This window comes from Danio rerio, chromosome 15, assembly GCF_049306965.1.
Source record: "Danio rerio strain Tuebingen ecotype United States chromosome 15, GRCz12tu, whole genome shotgun sequence".
Classification (NCBI taxonomy): Eukaryota; Metazoa; Chordata; class Actinopteri; order Cypriniformes; family Danionidae; genus Danio; species Danio rerio.
In genome coordinates, this window is record NC_133190.1 from 40,907,038 (window position 1) to 40,927,500 (window position 20,463).

At 36.7% G+C, this 20,463-nt stretch overlaps 1 protein-coding gene across 2 annotated transcripts; it reads right to left on the minus strand.

Annotated features, from left to right (window-relative positions):
- Nucleotides 1–2,496: 2,496 nt before the first annotated feature.
- Nucleotides 2,497–19,487, minus strand: rhoga (ras homolog family member Ga). 2 transcript variants are annotated; one of them, XM_005173394.6, is made up of 2 exons: nt 19,453–19,487; nt 2,497–3,904 (listed from the first exon to the last, which is right to left on the minus strand). In XM_005173394.6, exon 2 carries the CDS (start codon nt 3,881–3,883, stop codon nt 3,308–3,310), a length of 576 nt encoding a protein of 191 aa, XP_005173451.1. In that variant the 5' UTR covers nt 3,884–3,904; nt 19,453–19,487; the 3' UTR covers nt 2,497–3,307. The 2 variants fall into 2 exon arrangements, with proteins under 2 accessions (XP_005173451.1, NP_001076273.1); NM_001082804.1 differs by lacking the exon at nt 19,453–19,487 and having other exon boundaries at nt 3,270–3,909.
- Nucleotides 19,488–20,463: the final 976 nt, after the last annotated feature.

Sequence of the window (20,463 nt, forward strand, 5' to 3'; positions counted from 1 at the left end):
GGAATGCCCCACCTATTAGAGACAATCTCTACCGCATTAGCACGCGACGTTAGTCTTTTTTTCTGAATCTGCCACTATGCTGACACACAGGCAGGTGTAGCTCAGCCCTTAAAATCTCATTTGAATTTAAAGCGACAGTCACTAAAATTGCACATTTTGGATAAAAGCCTAATAGGGTCAGTTTCAAAGAGTTAAACATTATTTGTGGGGGTATTTTGAGCTGAACTTTTTATATATTATAAAAAAGGGTCATAGTAGGTCCACTTTAAAGCATGTCAGATGGTCAACATGACCTATTTTACTTACTATAGTGTTACATCCTATCACATAAACTGTTCAAAAACTTCAATATGACATTATTTTAAAAAATTATAATATAACAAGCATAATACATGGGTCTAAAAGGTGTGTGGATTTTCAACTCTATCTTAAAATGTAATTATATAACAAATGATAGAAATACAGAGAGAGAGAGAGCAAGCAAAGCTCAATCAATATTAATCGCTTTCAAATTAAGTGTGTTTTAACATAATATTTGTGTGCATATTACATATATTTATTATTTATTTCCGTGCAACATACACATACATAAACATTAAATATACAAAATGTCTCCACAGATATTTACATTTATGTATATCCTCCTACATCCTATTTTTTATTCCTAAAATTGCTAAATATTTAATCAAATATATGCATTAATGTGTGTATTTACATATACATAATAAATATACACAGTACAGACATTTATTATGTAAATACAAACCTTTATTTATTAGTATTGCACTAATTTATACAGTATATAATATATTTATATGTACATATCAATCATCAAAAATCTGTTCAATCCTTTATAAGACACATTCGATTTTTCAGTAAGTTAGGCACATATTGTGTCCACTTACTCTGCTATTTCTTTCATTAATTTGTGTAGTTGTTCTGCTGCTATTAAATTACACATTATATTTCAACATACAGTATCGTTCTCCAAAAAAAATGTACAAATAAAATAAACAATCCCAGTGCTGTTTTTCTCTTTTAAAGGAGAAGTAAAGGAGAATAGGTCCCACTGAATTTTAAGGCCACATTTGTGTTGTTGACCATTTGCTTTAGTAAAGTCCTAAATTGCTGCTTATTAATAATTAGTAAGGTAGTAGCTTAATTATATTTTGTTATTGGCTTGGATAAGTGATGTAGAATGACAAGCAACAAGTTATTGGTCGGAATTGTTCCTTGTATTTTCAAGTGTTACCACAATATTTTTACCAGTACCATTCTGCGTGTGATTTTTCATTTACAGTACACATCATAAATATGCCATGTCAAAATATACATACAGTAGAAGTCAGAATTATTAGCCCTTATGACTTATGAGCTCCTTGTATATTTCCCCCAATTTCTGTTTAACAGAATGAAGACACATTTCTAAACGAAATAGCTAATTTCTAAAAACTGATTTTTTATCGGTAACACTTTATTTTGATGGTGCAACTGAGTATTAGTAGACTGTCTGCTTAATATCTGTTGATACTGCTGCTCAAGTACATGTCAACTTACACCAACCCTAACCACAACCCTAACCCTAATATCCTATTAGTATAAAATCCAGGTGTTAAAGAAAGCCCATCAGATTACATCTGATATGACCCATTCACTTTTTGATTCATTTCAAATCCTTCCCTCAGGATGTCACGGTATACACACACTATAAAACATGCAGGGAATTATTCCACAGAATTCATTCATGTTGACCAAACACAAATTGATTAAGTTAACTTTACACTTTTAACAAATTTCTGTGGATTGAACATAAAAAATGTATGATGATCTGAAACAACACAATTCTTGAGATTTTATTGGCACTTCCCAATCAAATCTCAAGAACTGTGTTGTTTTACCTAATTTTAATTAAGTAATTTGTACAAGCAAAAATAAAAAATGAGTGCAGCAAAATCCTCTGGTAAAATTTACTCAGTTATATAGTATTTGGTCCCTCTCTAACTTGAGTTAAAGTTACTCAAGTTAATGAGACATTTAAAGTATTAATGAGGTGATGATTGAGCACTGATGATGAACACCTGCTGTAAATAAACAGAAACACAGAAGAGAAACACAAAACTAGAACTCACTTCAGTTTAAAGTAACAGAAACAGTTAGATTGAATTACATTGAATCTCTCAGCAGAGGATCTTTAAGCAACTCCACAAACAGCAGCTTTACTTATTACTAACCTGTTTGCCCTTATTTAAAGAGGGACCAAATTCCCTCATAACTGAGAGAATTTTACTCAAAGGATTTTGCTGTGTAGGGTCCCTTTGGCAAGGGCTAACAGATTAAAAATTTAATTGTTCCTTGTGCGATTGATTTGCTGAATTTTATTTTATTTCATATATATATATATATATATATATATATATATATATATATATATATATATATATATATATATATATATATATATATAGGGGGTTTTGCCTTTATTGAATAGGACAGTAGAGAGAATTGACAGGAAAGTGTGGGAAGCAGAGAGAGGGGAAGGATCGGCATAGGACCTCGAACACCGGAGTGCATGTGTTGGTGGACTTTCCACTACGCCACTGGCACTGACGATTTGCTGAATTTTAATGGGAAGAGATAGTTGCTGTTTTTGTAGTACTATTAATGTTGTTTAATGTTTGTCTTAAGTGTGTGGTATGATATACAGTACTCAGCATATATAAGTACCCCTCCTTACAAATCTATTTCTCTAATTCATATTTTTAATGGGAAGCTTTGCAATGTTATATTTATAGATGGACCATAATTAATCTCAAAGTAACTTCTTTTCATTGATATCTGTTTTTTGATTGTAGCTCACTGGGGTCAACAACTGTTACTACTGTATTTAAAGTTAGGTAGGTGTAAATCTCCATAAGTGGGTGCTGGTTAACAGGTTAACAGTACATAATAATTTACTAGATTTTATTCAAGATACTAGTATTCAGTTTAAATTGACAATTAAAGGCTTAACTAGGGTAATTAGGCAAGTTAGGGTAATCATTATATAAAGATGGTTTGTTCTGTAGGCAATCAAAAAAAAAATAAAGCTTAAAGGTGCTAATAATATTGACCTTAAAATGGTTTAAATAAATTAAAAACTGCTTTTATTCTAGCCAAAATAAAACAAATAAGACTTTCCATATAAGAAAAATATTATAGGAATTACGGTGAAAATCCCTTACTCTGTTAAACATCATTTGGTAAATATTTGAAAAAGAAGAGAAAGATAATTCAGAGAATGGCTAATCATTTTGACTTCCTGTCAGTTTTACAGCAGCACACATGATTTCTTGGAGGACGGTTGTTTGGGATGAAGGAAAATCCGCGCCGCTTCTGTGAAGACCTCTTTCACCCCGTCCTGGCTGAGCGCTGAACACTCCATGTATTTCCGGGCATGTATTTGTCTAGCCAGCGCCGTCCCCTGCTGCTGGGACACCACCGACAGACCCTTCTCCTTCAGCTTCTTCAGCTCCTCCGGATCGTCCCTCAGGTCCTTCTTAGTGCCCACTAGAAGGATGGGCACATTCGGGCAGTGTTCAAACACCTCGGGGTGCCACTTCAGCTTGACGTTCTCAAAAGATGGAGGACTGGTGACGCTGAAACAGATGATGAAGATGTTGGTCTGTGGGTAAGAAAGAGTACGCAAACGGTCGTACTCCTCCTGTCCTGCTGTATCCCACAGGTTCAGACTGACAGTTTTTGAGTCCACGAGCACTTGTGCGCTGTAATTGTCAAACACAGTGGGAACGTATTCTTTGGGAAAGGCGTTTGTGGTGAAGGAAATCAGCAGGCAGGTTTTTCCCACAGCTCCGTCTCCCACCACCACACACTTGATGTTCTGCATTGTCCTTCTGCCTTCAGATCACTGCAAGGTACACATACGCAAAGTGATCAAAAAGTGAGAAAGTAATCTTACTAAGGGTGCTTCACAGCTAAATATGGCTTTCTTACTTAGAGTTTTTGTCTTTTTCTAGTCCAAATATCTAATCCTTAAATCAAGAAGCATTTTTAAACGAAAAGTCTTGCTTTCAGATATAATGAGTCAAAATTACGTGTTTTTTTTTCATTAAACAAGCAAAATAATCTGCCAATGGGGTAAGAAAAATAATCTTGCTTTTCCTTTTGACGTTATACAGTATATGAGCAAAATCACACGAGTAGCAGTGCGATATGGCTATATATTAGCACTGGTGGGACCCGTCTGTTGGCACGAGGCCACAGACCGAGTGCCTTAGCGTCCCACCAGTGCTGATATACAGCCATATCGCACTGCTACTCGTGTGATATTGCATTTATACAACAGTTTGATGGCACAATCTTTAAAAAAAAAGATAATCAAACACAGAGAGTCTAAAACTCTTTTGTATTAGGAACTACTTTCTTCCGCCATTCATTCACATCTGCAGCTGACGTCAGAACAGCAGAAGCCGTTACTAATTCACCAACGTCACTGTAGAGCTAGTATTTGAATGACTCACTAAAGCATAATGTCTAAAGTGATGGCAAAGCAGCAGATTTTGCTCACATTTTAAGATTATGAGGCTGAACGTGACATGAAATGCCATCCGTCTACAGAGATTTCTCCCTACAGTCTATTACAGTCTACAGTATTTCTCTGTTGCCGTCGGTATTGTGACGGTATTATGCGTTTCTTCCAAGTGCTGTCGACTGCATACATGCCAGTCAACGACAATGAGTAGGCAAAAGGAAAAGTAAAAAACACTCAAACATCCGTCGCAAAATAAAATGTTACATTATTGAAATAAAAGAATGATAAAGCGGTAGAGCGACCATCACACACTTCTCAGAGCTCGCCAGAACTGAACTAAGCTCCCATACATGCGTGCTTACATCTCAAAGGTAAAACAACCACAGAAGAAGTCCTCTTAAAGGGGACATTTATACACAAAGCATATCAAACATTAAGCGACCATTACAATATCACAATAATTAAACTAGAAAAAAACAGCGCAATCACTATCAGATTGCTGTTGTGTTTGCGATAAGGAGGGACGAGGCTGAATCCAGCTTCTTAAGGCTGATTTATACTTCTGCGTCAAACGCCGGCGTATGCTACGGTGCTGACGCATAGCCCTTCGCCATGGCCGTTGGCGTTGCTGACGTGCACCTCTTAAAAAATGTAACTACACGTCGCAACGATGCGTAGCGCAAGCTCTGTGATTGGTCGGCTTAGTAGCGTTGACGAGTCTGGGCGGGACCGAGAATGGCGCGAGCTGGACGCGAGCCCAGTGGAGCGATTGTTTACAAGTGTGAAGTCCCGTGAAGGAGCTCCTGATGGAAAGTTTTGTTTTGTGTTTACATCATAGTTAAAGTTGTTGCACGTCCGCCGGTTCCTGCCTCAAAATGAGCGAGTTTGAGCCACTTGTTCATCCAGGAAGTGTTCAGGAAAAGCAAAAAAGCAGAGTAGAAACTCGACACAGATAAACATTTACACCTCACTGCCCACTAGCGTTTCGGAAGTGTTAATTCAGACCAACAGAGACAGCGCGCAGAAGTATAAATGCACAGCTATGCGCGTTGCATGCGCCGTGGGTCACGCCGTTCACTTGACGCAGAAGTATAAACCAGGATTTATTCGTAGCTTCTTATTGACTCGATCCGGTCCACCTTAAAAACCGTGACGCTTCCGTTTTTCAGCTTCACTCTCAAGAAAACACACAGTTTTAATCAAAGCAAGGGCTTATTAAGTGGTCCTGGTGCCATCTTGTGGATAGACAACATCAACCGTCTTCTACACTATGGCAGGCTAATGGCCGTCGACGAGCTCTCTCAGAAATTGAAAATATTTTAAAATAGGCACTATTCTTACAAATAAACTGCATAGTTGCAATCTTAACAACTACATTCTCGACCTCAAAAGTACATTTTGTTGTTTAACAACAGTAATATTTGTCAAAATGTGGTGTCTCTGCTTGTTGCTGGCTGTATGTGGGCGAAGTAATACACAGAGGTGAAAGGTGAAGAGGCATTTGTGTGATGTTACTGGCAAAATATCGAATGGCTATCAGCCAATCAGATTCATTAACCAGACAGAACTGTTGAATAAATACATATAACATAATACCATAACATAATAATAATATTTTTGATAAATTTCAGTCAGGTTTTAGAGCTGGTCATAGCACAGAGTCCGCTCTATTGAAGGTTTCAAATTATATTTTGTTGGAGGTTGATTCAGGTAGCCCTGTAGTTTTTCTACTGTTGGATCTCACTGCTGCTTTTGGTACAGTGGATCATGATATTCTCACTGATTGGCTTAGAGAACACGCTAGTATCCAGGGTCTGGCCTTGGATTGGTTCTCTTCATATCTGAAGGATAGAACTATATCAATCAGTTTGGGCAACTCTTCTTCATCTGTCATTCAGTTAATGTGTGGGGTTCCACAGGGCTCAATATTGGGTCCTGTTTTGATTTGCCTTTACTTACTTCCATTAGGAAAATGTTTTGAAAAGCATGGAATAAATTACCATCTATATGCTGATGACTCTCAAATCTACTTCCCCATAAAATCTGGGGATCGATCCTCCCTTCAGGCTTTGTTTAATTGTTTGGCTGCTGTGAAGTGTTGGTTAGCGAATAACTTTCTCCAACTGAAGGAGGAAATGTGTGAATTCATAGTTTTTGGTCAAAAAGACTAAAATTCTACTGGCAAACTGTCATTGCTTCCTAGAAAAATACACTTCTCTGTAAAAAGTCTTGGTGTAATTTTTGACTCTGAGCTTAAATTAGATCGGCAAATTAATGTGATTGTCAAAAATAGTTTTTTCAATTTTAGATAAATAAAGCTGAAGTCTGTCCTCTCTTTTAGTGACTTGGAGAAAGTTGTTCATGCTTTCATCTCTTCTCATCTGTATTATTGCAATGCATTGTATCTGGGTGTAAGCCAGGCCTCTCTCTCACGACTGCAGCTGGTCCAGAACGCAGCTGCCAGGCTCTTAACAGGCACAAAAAACGAGAACACATTACACCTGTACTGGTTTCTCTACACTGGCAGCCAATCCAGTTTAGAATTCAGTACAAAGTACTGTTGTATGTTTTTAAGTCCCTCCATGTCCTGGCCCTCGAGTATATTTCTGAGCTAACTAATATACACCAACCTGTGAGATCTCTTCGCTCTAAGGATCGTCTCTATTTGAAAGTTCCAAAATCACGCTTAAAATGTCAAGGTGATAGAGCTTTTTTAGTAGCAGCTCCAGGGCTTGACATTAACTTTTTTGGTCACCAGTCACTGTGGCTTCTAGTTTTCCAATGTTACTACCCACTCTGCATTTTCACTAGCCACAATTTTGTTGTTGGGAATTTATATTTTATATGTATATATGACTTTGACATGCTAAAATTACTTGATTTAGTTTTTGTGTTTTGTCCACATGCCTCCTCATTTATTTCACTTTTTTGTGTCATGTATGAGCTTGCACAATGAGCATGAGCAAATGGGTCATGGTTTAGTGTCATATTACAATGAGTTTTTATTTCACATTACTTTTTTTAGGGCTTAACACTAAGGATTTACCAAATTTATCTCTGACCACACCAAACATAAATAAATAATTTTTTGGCCATACATTTAAAATGTGTCAAAATAAGCAAAATATAGCTGTATACTATACCTTTTATTTAACAAAACATTTCCTTAAAAAAACATTGACATTAAAAAAAAACAATTATTGTCATGTGTCTAAAATATGCACAGTAATTTGTCCTGGCTAAATGTTCCTGATCACCAGTTACCTACACATAAATGGGGAGTTAATCTCCCATTAAAGCAATGTTACTGTAAAAAATTATAATTAAACCATATTAGCAAAAATAATGTTAAGCAAAAGAAAGCAGGTGAAAAACATACCGTGTGTCATGATAAAAGGATGATCAGTTAACATTAGGCCAGTTAATAATCTGTTCAAAGAGTGGTTAAAGCGAAAGCAGTGACCGCTGCTTACAAAATTCGCCTGCTTTCTTTTGCTCGCACGAACACAATTAGTTTTGTCAGTCGTGCTGTTTCTCAATTTTAAGATCACATTTGCATGCATATTAGGCCATCCTTATTATCGAACCCTGCTTTAAAGAAAAGTACAATTTAAAAATTAATTTCAACCAGCAAAATTAGCTATTGGTAGTGGCTCTCTAACCCGCCACAGCTGAAATCCACCCGTGGTTGGCGAGTGTTAATGTCAAGCCCTGGTTGCTACCATGTTTTAGCAGGGAATAGCTAATAGTATATTGCTAACATGTTTGATCATGATTTAACTCATTAGTAACATGTTTCAGCCATTTTAAACATATCTAGCAAGTTTTGCATTTTGCTAGCATGATTAGTTTACTGTTAGCATGTTGGTCGTGTGATTTATGAAATTAAAATAATCTTATTTTTCCTTTTGACATAAGATTGTTTTTCTTAGCCCATTAGCAGATTATTTTGCTTGTTTTAAGGAAAACTGACTTTATTTTAGCATATTATTTCTTAAAACAAGACAATATGTTTTGCTTGTGTAGAAAATTCTTCTTGATTAAAAAAATGTTAGATATTGGGACTAGATAGAAGTAAGAAAAACAGTGTTATTACAGTTAATTTACTCACCCCCTTTTTACTTTTTACTTCATTACAGCATTGCAGAAGATTTTAAAGTACAAATGAAATTAAAACTAACTATTTATTTTTTAGCTCACATTGCTAGTTTTGTGGTGGACAATTCATCTGTGCATGCCATCAAAAAAAAAAAATTTGCCCTTATAATCTTTTATTGAAATCTGAAAATGCTCTTCCTGTTTGTTTTCAGGTAAATTATCAGATTACATCTGTCTGAGGTACTAGGTGTGGCTAACATCACTGAAACTGTTAGTTTTGACAACAAACAGAAATAGTGAGCAGGAGGTGTCTGTTAGGTTGTAATATCTCTCCCCAAACCCTTTTCCCCATCCTTCTGAATGAAATGCCTACTTAACTACATCTAATCAGCTCGCAGTAGAATCAAAGAAGCCACGCCCACTGTTTTCTCATTTAATATTCCGTTTCTATAGGAACTGCATCACAATACAAAAATAAAATACAAAAAAACAATCACAGCTTGTGATTCATGCGCACTTTAAGCTGAATCTGGGGTCTTTGTTATTGATATAATGCAAGTCAATGGTCAACAGATTTCTAGATTTAAAGTCCTTGTGAATTTAAAATGTTGCATGTTTATTTTGCTAGCTCACACTGTTATTCATAAGGTAAGCAGTTATTCTGTGCAAGTTAATTCCCTTAAAACAAATAGTTTATTTTGGTAATCTTCAATCTAAAAATGACCATCTGCTGACTTCAACCGGAAGGCTTCCATAGCCCTATACCTGTATACCAGTAGTTTGCTATGAGGGAATGATGCGCAAAAAGAAAGCTGCACCCCCTAATCAATACTCCAGTTCAATGGGGTATATGAACTTATAATTTTGAATAAACCAACTCGGGAGCGTTTCATCTTATTTTATAATTAAACAGCTAATTGAATGCCTAACTGACTACATTTTGGTTCAATTGCATTCTGCTAAAGGAATCTTGTAAAACTGAAAATAGCCGCATCAACCTTTCACCAGTTTATGGGTGGCTGAAACACACTTATGGAGCCCACTGACACCTAATATTGAGTAGGGGGTGGGGCTTTCATTTTGCACATCATTTTCTCATAGCAAAAAAAAATGGTAAGAGGTGTGTGGTTATTGAGGTTAAAGTTGTCAAACTGAACCAAAGGCATTAATTTGGACTTTTTTTTGCATTTACTTTTAAACCTCAAAATGGACGGCCATTGTATGAATCACCAATCTGAATCTACTGTATGAATCTACTGAAGAAAAAGTCACATATTGTACATCTTCAATCGCCTCAACTCTTATATCAAATCATTTAACTCTAGATTGAAATTTTTGGATGAACTATCCCTTTTAAAAATTAACCATATAGTAAAGTGTATTATACTGTACATATTATGGTTTTTACAACTCTTTGTTAATGAATACCAAGGCCTGTCACAATAATCAATATATCAACTTATCGCACAACACAAGGACATGAACTCAATCATTTTGGTGATACAGTAAATATTGTTAAAAAAACACTATAGTATTTACCACAAATTACTTTAGTATATTTTCATGTGGGTGCCTGATGACTGAAATCTGTTACCTGTTACTAATTCTTTTTACCTTGGACATTTTTGTTGACATTTATAATTATTTATTTGTTTAGGATGTCGGTTTTCACATTCTGATTCCAATACCTAATTATTAAATTGTTAAAATGACTATATTTAAGTGAAATATTCTTAGGAATAACATATCAAGTGTTCACTGGAAGAGTACTTGCATTAGGAGGCTATGATAGTGTCAAAATGGTCTTAAAATGGCAATAATATCCTTTATCACAATCAATTTTGTTGATATACACAAAAAAAATAGATATTGTGACAGGCCTAAATATTAGTAATGACTATAGTGAACCGATAAACTGTCATAAATACTGTTTTATACTTTAGTTTTTACTACAGTAAACTGTGGTATAATAGTGTATAGCTGTAGAAAACATTGTACGGTGTTAGGTCGCTTGTTTATATCATTTGTTGCATGCCTTGTTGTAATTATTATTATTAATAACAATCATCTTTTATTGGCACAGTCATATCATCCTGCAGCTCAAGACCTGTTACTCACTGTCTATGCAGGGCTGAGCTAGGTCAGTACCTGGATGGGTACTGTAAGTGAGGCCACCATGGGGTGCTCAACTTGTGGTCTGCGTGAGTGCTAATGCCCCAGTAAAGTGAAGGGGACTCTATGTTGTCAGTGAGTGCTATTTTTCGGATGAGACATTAAACTGAGGATCTGACTCTCTGTGGTCATAAAAAATCCCATGGCACTTCTCGTAAAGAGTGGAATGTAACCACGGTGTCCTGGACAAATTCCCTTCATCGCCCCTTACCCATTATGGCCTCCCAATCATTCCCATCCACCGAATTGACTCTATCAAGGTCTTTCCACTCCACCAAGAGCTGGTGTGTGGTGAGCACACTGGCGCCGTTGTCCTGTGGCTGCCGTCACATCATCCAAGTGGATGCTGCACACTGCTGGTGGTGTGAAGAGACCCCCCCTCATGATTGTGAAGCGATTTTGGTGTATGGCCATACACAACAAATGCACTATATAAATACACATAGCATTACATTATTGCTAGGAAAACTGTACTTTCCTGACTGCAGTCACTTCATGACAAGTGTAAATGTTCAGCTTAGAACCTTACCAGCAGACACACAATGGCATGAGATGTTAATATCAGGTTAGATTTAGGTCGTGACTTCAGGGTCCGGTTTTTAAAAGGTTTAATCCGGATAAAATTGATCCGGATTTAGCAATCCTGTTTTTGCGATCCGTGATCACGTAATCCAGTTTACTTTTTGAGCCAGTTTTTCAAAGCAACATCGGATTGGATCAATCTGATCCGGATAGGAACTTTTCAGGATCACTAAATCTGGATAACCAGTGCTCAAACAGGATAGGACATCACAATGTAGAACTATAGATATGTAAAGAGCGACAAGTAGAATAGCCAGCGTGGGGTCAATATAACTTTATTTTTATTTGAAATGAAAACTAAGAAAGTTTAATAATTATTAAAATAATAATAATAATAATAATAATAATAAATAATAAAAACAAAAAACATCCTCTTTCAGCAGTCCGCTCATCTGAGACCTACAACACTGTACATTGAGGATGTTTATAATAAGTTTCAAATATAGATGTAAATAAAAAAAAAAAGACAGTAGCTGCGTCCCAAATCGCATACTTATGCACTATTCTACGCTATTTTGTAGTATAAATAGTGTAAGTAGTGCGTTCACACTGAAAACTCTAAAAATAATAAGGGCACTTTAATTACCCGGATGATGCACTTATTCAGCCGCTAAAATGAAGTGTGTAATGATGGACACTTCACGCACTCAACGACCGCAGGTTTGCTTACGTAGCGAAAGGGGCGGAGCTATTGGACGCACATGTTGAATAACTTTATTTAATTTGGATGGTGAAAGCAAAATTCTTTTACGAGAGTGATTATAGCTCCTCCCGATAGTGATTGCGGCAATACTCACGGCAGGTATTATTTGATAATTCGGCCGTTTACTTCAATGATTTGGCAACCGTCAAACGTCATCAGGGAAACGGTTTGAATTTCCGCTTAGTAAAAAAACATTAGTGTGCCATTTGGGACGACACTACATACATATACTTTCCTGTTGAGTGTGTAAGTGCATAAGTACATAGTGCATGAGTGCATAGTGTATAGTGTGCCATTTGGGACGCAGCTTTAATGTCAAAAACTGAAACAATAATTGCAGACTTCCTCATCTGATGTGGAGAGAGCAGCTTGTCTGAGCGTAGCCTTTAGGAGGCGAATCTCAAGTCATTGGCCTTGGTTTGCTGCAGTTTGGTTAGAGTCAGTTGTTTCTCTGCCAGACGAAGCTGTGCTTCTGCCCTTTCAGTCTCTTTTTGCAATTGTTGAAAGAGATTTCAAAAATCAGTGATTGCCATTCTTTGCATTTTTTTTTTGTTATTCTGTAATCATTGCATGCATCACTAATAAATATTCTAAAAAGAAAAATCTTTTTCATTGAGATGAATATATATATCAATTAGTGACATAATAAAATTGATTGTTTTTGGTCAGTTTTCACAGCTGTTTGGGGGATTATTTTATGAGGCCAAACTCTACTTTGCTGTAGGCCTACACTAAAAGGCTGAATACGTTAAAGCATATACTCACTATAGCCTGACGGATGAACAAATAAAATGAAAACCTTATGAATAAATAGTATATCTCGTAAGATACTGCATGATCTAAAAATAGTATTAATTAATACATTTTTAAAGTTTTCATTACATTTTGGGCATGAAATCCACGCTAAATCCACCCTTCTGATGGGATCAGTTTAATCTAGGTTTTTTGGATCGAAGTGATCCAGATCCTACAAAAAAGGTCTGAAAAACCCAAACTAAAGGTTTGATCCGGATCAAAACCAAGATTGGATTACGTGATCTAATCCGATTATGTAATCCGTATTTTCTTTTGAAAAACCCATTTTCAAGATTTGATCCAATCCCTTATCCAAAATCCTAGTGGATTACGCAAGCTGATACTAGGGTGGTAACTTTTCAAAAGGTACACATTTGTACTCAAAGGGTCCATATTGGTACCAGAACCGTATATATTAGTACCTGAAATTTTTAAGAGGAACACTTCTGTACTTTTTAAGTTCCAATTTGTACCCTTGAGGTAGTAATATGGACCTTTTAGGTACAACTCTGTAGCTTTTGAAAAGGTACCACCCCAGTGACAGCTCACATACCTTTATTTCTGAGAGTGTTGATTGTGTTGAAAAGTGACCAAAATCCAACATCATACTGATGTCAAATACTGATGTTTATTTGTCAAGTATGGTAACCATCTGATAGATGTCATAGCTGTGGCATCATTAGACGTTGATATTTTAGGTTAGACATTGGACATTGACGTCGGCCTGACATTGGATTCTAACACCAGCCTGATTTTCATTTCCAAGCAAATTGCGACGTCCCAACAACGTTGGGGTACAACATCAATCTGCAGTCATGTTGACGTCCTCTGCCTGCTTTTTATACACTAAACACCCTTTCCGGCCAAGTATGAAAACAAACATTACTATAGTTATTTTACCCATTTTATGAATAATAAATGCATTAAGTACATCCTGCTTTGAAGAGTTTCAGCATTCAAAGTGTCAGACACACGCTAATATTATAATAAAGTGAACATTATTATGCATTGATTTGAATTGTAATATTCTGTAAAAATAATTCTCAAGGGGCGACGCAGTGGCGCAGTGGGTAGCACAGCAAGAAGGTCACTGAGTCGCTGGTTTGATCCTCGGCTCAGTTGGCGTTTCTGTGTGGAGTTTGCATGTTCTCCCTGCTTTCGCGTGAGTTTCCTCCGGGTGCTCCGGTTTCCCCCACAGTCCAAAGAATTTGTGAATTACAGGTGAATTGGGTAGGCTAAATTGTCCGTAGTGTATAAGTGTGTGTGTGTATGTGTGGATGTTTCCCAGAGATGGGTTGCGGCTGTAAGGGCATCCGCGGTGTAAAAACTTGCTGGATAAGTTGGCGGTTCATTCCACTGTAGCGACCCCAGATTAATAAAGGGACTAAGCCGACAAGAAAATGAATGAATGAATAATTCTTGATGTTAATAGGCCGTAAAACAAATGTCTCACTCAAAGCCTCTTTGGTAAGAAAGAAAATAAAATAATCAAGGAATCACTATGAAGTAACACTTTTGAAATCTGTTTTTTTAGAGCAGAAACTAAATGCTTGTTTCTGTTCTATGATAGAAAGTAAAGTCATATTTGGTTTATAATAATGCAAAACAACTATGAAACAGCCATTAAAGTACAACAACTTGGCTTGGTTTTTGTAAGCTGTTTGTTACGTGTCTTTTCAGCTAAAAACCTCCACCATCACAGCCACAAAACATTACAGCGTTGTCGATGACTTGTATTTATATCTTTCTGAGAAGAACATCTGCAGATAGCTGATAGGGAAGTCATTCATTTCATGAGCATGTCTATTTAAGCCTACTGCAGTGGTAGAATAATGTAATTATCAAATGAAATCCATGATAACATGATGCGTATTGAATATAGTTAGGGAACTGAGCAAATAACAGGATTAGGAGTTCAAACAACTTTGCTCACAGTAAAGTCAGATTTATACTTCTGCGTTTTGTGCATGTGGTAGGTCTGGGGTAGCCTTTACACGCAGTTGCCTTTGCTCTACCCTGACGCAGACCTCTTTGCAAAAATACAACTACTATGCATGTCATGACAACACAGAGCACAAGATCTGTGTTTGGTCAACTTGGGGCCAATCCAAATTCTAACCCTTAGTGTGAAGGAAAAGGGGTGTCCCAATTCATTTATGCTTAAAGGGGGAAGGGAAAGGGCCATGTAGTTCTTCAAACTAAGATATTTTTGGATCACCAGTGGTGGAAAGAGTACTGAAAAATCATATTTAAGTAAAAGTACCATTACTTGCCAAAAAATGTAGTGCAAGTAGAGTAACTACAACTACTACAAGTAGAGAGTATCTGTTGTAAATATTACTCAAAGTATGAGTAAAAAGTATCCCTTTCAAAAGTACTCAAGAGTAGTGAGTAGTGTGCATTACGCTATAAAAAGCTGATGCATTTACATCTAATTTGTGGATGTGTATAAACGTAACATTCTGTAGTGTATTTAGCTATTGCCCAGCAGGCACACGACGTCATAAGACATTAAAATTAGGTTATATTTAGGTTGTGATGTCAGGTAACAAAAATTCAATGTCTAGCAAGCATCTAAGGACAATGATATTTTAATGTCCAATAACGATGTCAAATGACGATGATATTTGGTTGATTTTAGATAATGTTCGAGTGACCAAAATCCAACGTTGAGCTAACATCTTAAACCAACATCATATTGGCGTCAAATACTGACATTTATTTGTCAGGTACTGTATGGCTACCAAAATCAAATATCTGATAGACTTCATAGTGGTAACGTCCTCACAACGTCAAGCTGTAACATCATTAGATGTTGATATTGGGTTTATTTTAGGTTGGACATTGACATTGGCCTGATGTTGTTTTCTGATGTCAACCCGATTTAAATTTTCAAACAAAATGCAACATGCCAAAAGCTTCTTATCAGTGACAAGCATCTAAACTGGTGGGTCAATGAGTGTAAATTTTGAGTGTGTCATTTTGGACGTCTTCTTGCATGGACACTTTTAATGCTTCCAAACAGTGCTGAAATTATACAGTGCACATGCCTTGAGGTAGTTCATTACGATGCAATTTATCTTCTATGTGCGAATCTTCTATTTGATTTGACAGAAATCACAGGACTGATTTTTCTAATCCCCATAGACAAGAAAAAATAAAGTAGTGACAGCAGGTTGAAGGGAAGTAGTGGAGTAAAAGTACAGAGACAGCACTAAAAATGTACTCAAGGGAAAATAGAAGTACACATTTTTAAAACAACTTAGTAAATTACAATTTCTGAGAATCACTACTCAATTACAGTCATTTCAGTATTTGTAATTTGTTACTTTACACCACTAATGATTAGGGGTGTCACGATTTCGATTTTTAATCGAAATTGATTGAAATTTATGCTCAATTTCGATTATCGAATCAAAAAATAGAATCGTCGATGCAGCCACGCCCCCATGTCATGTCAGCTTGGCTTGTCAAGCGGGAAAAAAACAGGCTTGTTGAAGTGCTTGTTAAACTGCAGAAGCAGGAGACCTGTCGACAGAACTTAAACCCTCTCCTCTTTCAATGAAGTCGTCGGTGTGTAAGCATTTTGGATTTCCAGTGAGTTATGTTGACAACGTTCGTGTTGTCGACAAAAAAACCCCAAAGATTTGCAAGCTCTGCTATGTACGTATTACGTACGGTTCGTCCGATAGACAACAGCGACATCGCAATCCTCCGCCCGCCCCCGTTGCAAATCTGCTCGCGAAAAGTACACACTCAGGTCCTGTTTACACTGTCTTTGTTTTTAAATGGCATTTTAGAACGACAATGATTTGACATCCACAGTGGCGTGTGGCATTTCTGAGCAGCCCTCCTTCCTCTCTACCTCTGAAAATGCACATCACGTGACCACACAGACACAGACGCATACACAGCCATGCGCTCGAGACAGCAGGTCCAGGCAGTCAGAGGACCGCTTCAATCTTTCACTCACTTGTACTTAGTCATTTTAGCGAACACCTCAGATACTGTTGGCTGGTTCCTGTTGGTTGTGCCTCTTTTTTTACAGACGCCATTATAACAACACAGATTACTGCCTATTCACGAGTCCCGCAGAAAAAGTGATTGACAGGTGGTAATTATGTGTGTAACTTGCATTTATTCATTTACTGTATGATTTGTTTATGGGTAAAACAAAGACCATGCAGGTCAGGTAGTTTAAACGGTAGGCTACAAATAATTAATTCGTCATTAATTAATTAATTATTCATAATCGAAAATCGAATCGAATCGTGCCTTCAGAATCGAAAATGTAATCGAATCGAGAATTTGGAGGATCGTGACACCCTTACTAATGATCGCACTACAAATGAAGGGGTTTGAGAAATTTCCTTGAATATACAGTAACAGCTACAGCAACAACATGGTTGCAAAAGCGAGCCAACACAGGGAGAACATGCAAATGTAACCCTCACCGGTCCTATATCACCCAACCCGCTCCGTGCTGGGATCTTGGGCGACATTCCGCATGGGAGTCAGATACTCTAACAAGGAAGCTAAAGACCATATGGCCTCTAGCGTCTGTCACTAGAACACCTGTAGAGGTCAGAGGAGTGAAGTTTACCTGCACAGCACTTACTAGCTGGCCTCCGTTACACTTACCCCCCTAAAGCTCACTCCCATCCGGGTCACGGCACCAATGTAACCCCCTCCAGTCCTATATCTCCCAACCTGCTCCGAGCTGGGATCAAACCTGTGACCTTCCGCATAGGAGTAAGTTGTTCTACCAAGGAGGCTAAAGCCATAGCCTGTACCTGTTGCTAGAGCACTTTTAGAGGACAGCGGAGTGAGGTTTACCTGCACAGCACTTAGTAGCTGGCCTCCGTTACACAAACTCCACACAGAAATGCCAACTGAGCCAGACGGGACTCAAACCAGCGACCTTTTTGCCATGAGGCGAATATTTACAAAATGACATCGCCAACTATCAACCTGGCATGCCTATTGAAGCATTTGTATTCATTTTCATGGATCCATGTGAACAAGTTTCACTTGAAGAGATACCTAACAAAGCTTTTTCACACCCATTCTTATTAATCTTAGAGTTGTAGGTTCAGTTTATGAGGCACTTTGTCACAAACACACTAGATTGTTCACAATATGTGGTTGCCTAACAGCATTTTTTTTTCTTAAAAAAAAAAAAAACACTTTAGTTTCGGTCACAATCCATGCTATTAACCACTGTCGTATTACCTGCCTATCATTAAGATATTAACTGTTCATTTATAGTTATAAAATATTATCTTATTCTTAACCTTTACGCACAGACATCAATTAGTCTATAAATAATTAATTGCGTTTGTTAAGCGCAAATATTAGTTTCAAAACTATTTCTAAATTCAGTTCTAATTTCCAGCAAACAAATAAAAGAATAATTATAACGAAGTGTGCTCAAAAACCTGAGTTATATCCTAAAACACATGCTGTGCCCCATATGGTCTAAAACCTGACAGGTGGGCAAATCTAAGCTTGTTTTTAATAAAACAAATATAAATATGGATATAATAAATAATACTGCTAATAATAATAACATTATACAAAAGCAAATTGTTATGAATGTACTGAAAAAGCCTCCTGAGATGAAGAAGACATAAAAGCAGTGGTTTTTCATATTTATGTAGGCTAGAAAATAATATGTTTTGTAATATTTTAATCCTTTATATTTATATTCTATATCTATTCTTATTATATCCTATATATATATATCCTTAATATTTAAATTTTTTCATATGTAAAGATATTTGCCTATTGTTCTCTTGTGCGTATTAAGCACTGCGTAAGCAAGGCGCAACTCTGCGATGGAGTTTAGACCGGGTTTGTTTTGGTCTAATGAAAAATCTATTATAGTTTCTCAAAATAGCAACGCGCCAGCAGTACGCCTCAGAGCGCCTTCCTTTTTACACCAGAACGCCTATGGGCACACATATGAGGGCTGATACATTTGCTATTTAAACAGCGTGGCGCAACGCCTCAAAACGACTCTTGCGCCAAGCTGAAACTAGCAAAAGACTATTGTGCCGCGCCTTGCGCCACATTGCGCCGGGTGTATGACAGGGCCCAAAGTGTTACCAAATAAACTTAAGAGTGGATCAGATTTGCAGCAGTCCTGAGTTTACTGTATGTGCATCTCAGCATCTCATTATTATTTCAGCTGACACTTTTCACCCTCAAAACCTCTGATCTTGTTCTTGTTTTTTTCATGTAATATCAAATAAATAAAACAGTATTATTATTCTTGTAAAATATGCTACTGAAACTAGCTTTTGCATACTGTAGCTTACACAGCAAATTTAAGTAACAAGTAATGTGTGTTTAATTGAATGCATCTTCACTGTCAGTTACACTCAACACATAAAGCAAATAGCTTCTGACTTATGAAACTCACACAGAGGTCAATTTGAATACAGCACGATAAAAACATGTTATATATGACATCCCTGCATTCTTATCAGTTGTCAAAGTGAAGATGCACATTAAATGTCTGAAACTAATAAGTATAGTGAGTTAAAGACAGATAATCAAGAGTTTAACTCACCGTGCATTATCCAAAAGAACGTCTAGGATCTTGTCAATAGTAGTCAGAATAAAACTGTCCCTAAATACAATGACACCGGGGGTTGTAGGAGGAAGTGAGCATAGTTTAGTGCACTTAGAGGAAGTCAGTGGAGAAGTTCGAGGATTATGCAGGCCATGCATTAACGAGGTTATATGTTAAAACAATGAGGAGTGCACTTGCATGTGCGGGTTTATTTGGTTTTGTTTACAATTAATGCTCCATTTGGAAGACCCAAACGTTTATATGCGTGTGTGTATATATACTTACGTATGCACAATGACGTAAAACTGAAAGTAAAATGTCAACACCCAGAATGACGGTTTGTAATGTCATCTTGAGGCCACTGGGAGGCAGTGTATTCTTGCACAGACAAAAGCACACCCTTCAGTCCTTGAGTGGGAAATAAAAGAGGTATCAGAACTATCTGTGTACTTTTTTCTTTTGCGCATGTCAAGGGAATGCATCTCCTTATATGCACTGCAGGTTGTATAATTATTGACTATTTATTGTTGTCAAATTAGCCAGAGAGATAATTATCAAGCAGTGTTTTTTTGTTTATAGGCGACTCTGTCCTAAAGAGATTTTTTTTGCACTGAATTTTGTGGGAATCTTTGATTTATGCAACTGTCCTTGTAAAAAAAAATTTAGTGGCTAACTAAAAAGCAGAAGGTTAAATAAGTTAAATTAAAAAAAAAAAAATGAATTCTTTTTTTTTTTTTTTTTTTGGAGCAATTCCAGCGTTATGGATGTGATATTTGTAGTAAAAACTCTAAACATAAATTCACATAGAAAGTATATGTTAACATTATATTATATCATCTGTTTATATTTTCCAAAATAACTGAGTTATAGGAGCAGAACAATATTAATCTATAAACATTTTTTGTACTTTAAATGAGGAAAATAAAGATGCGGTATGGATGTGACCAAAAAGGTGTGTGAGTTTAGAGCACAACATGCTTTGTAGAAATTCAGTGAAGTAAACTGCAC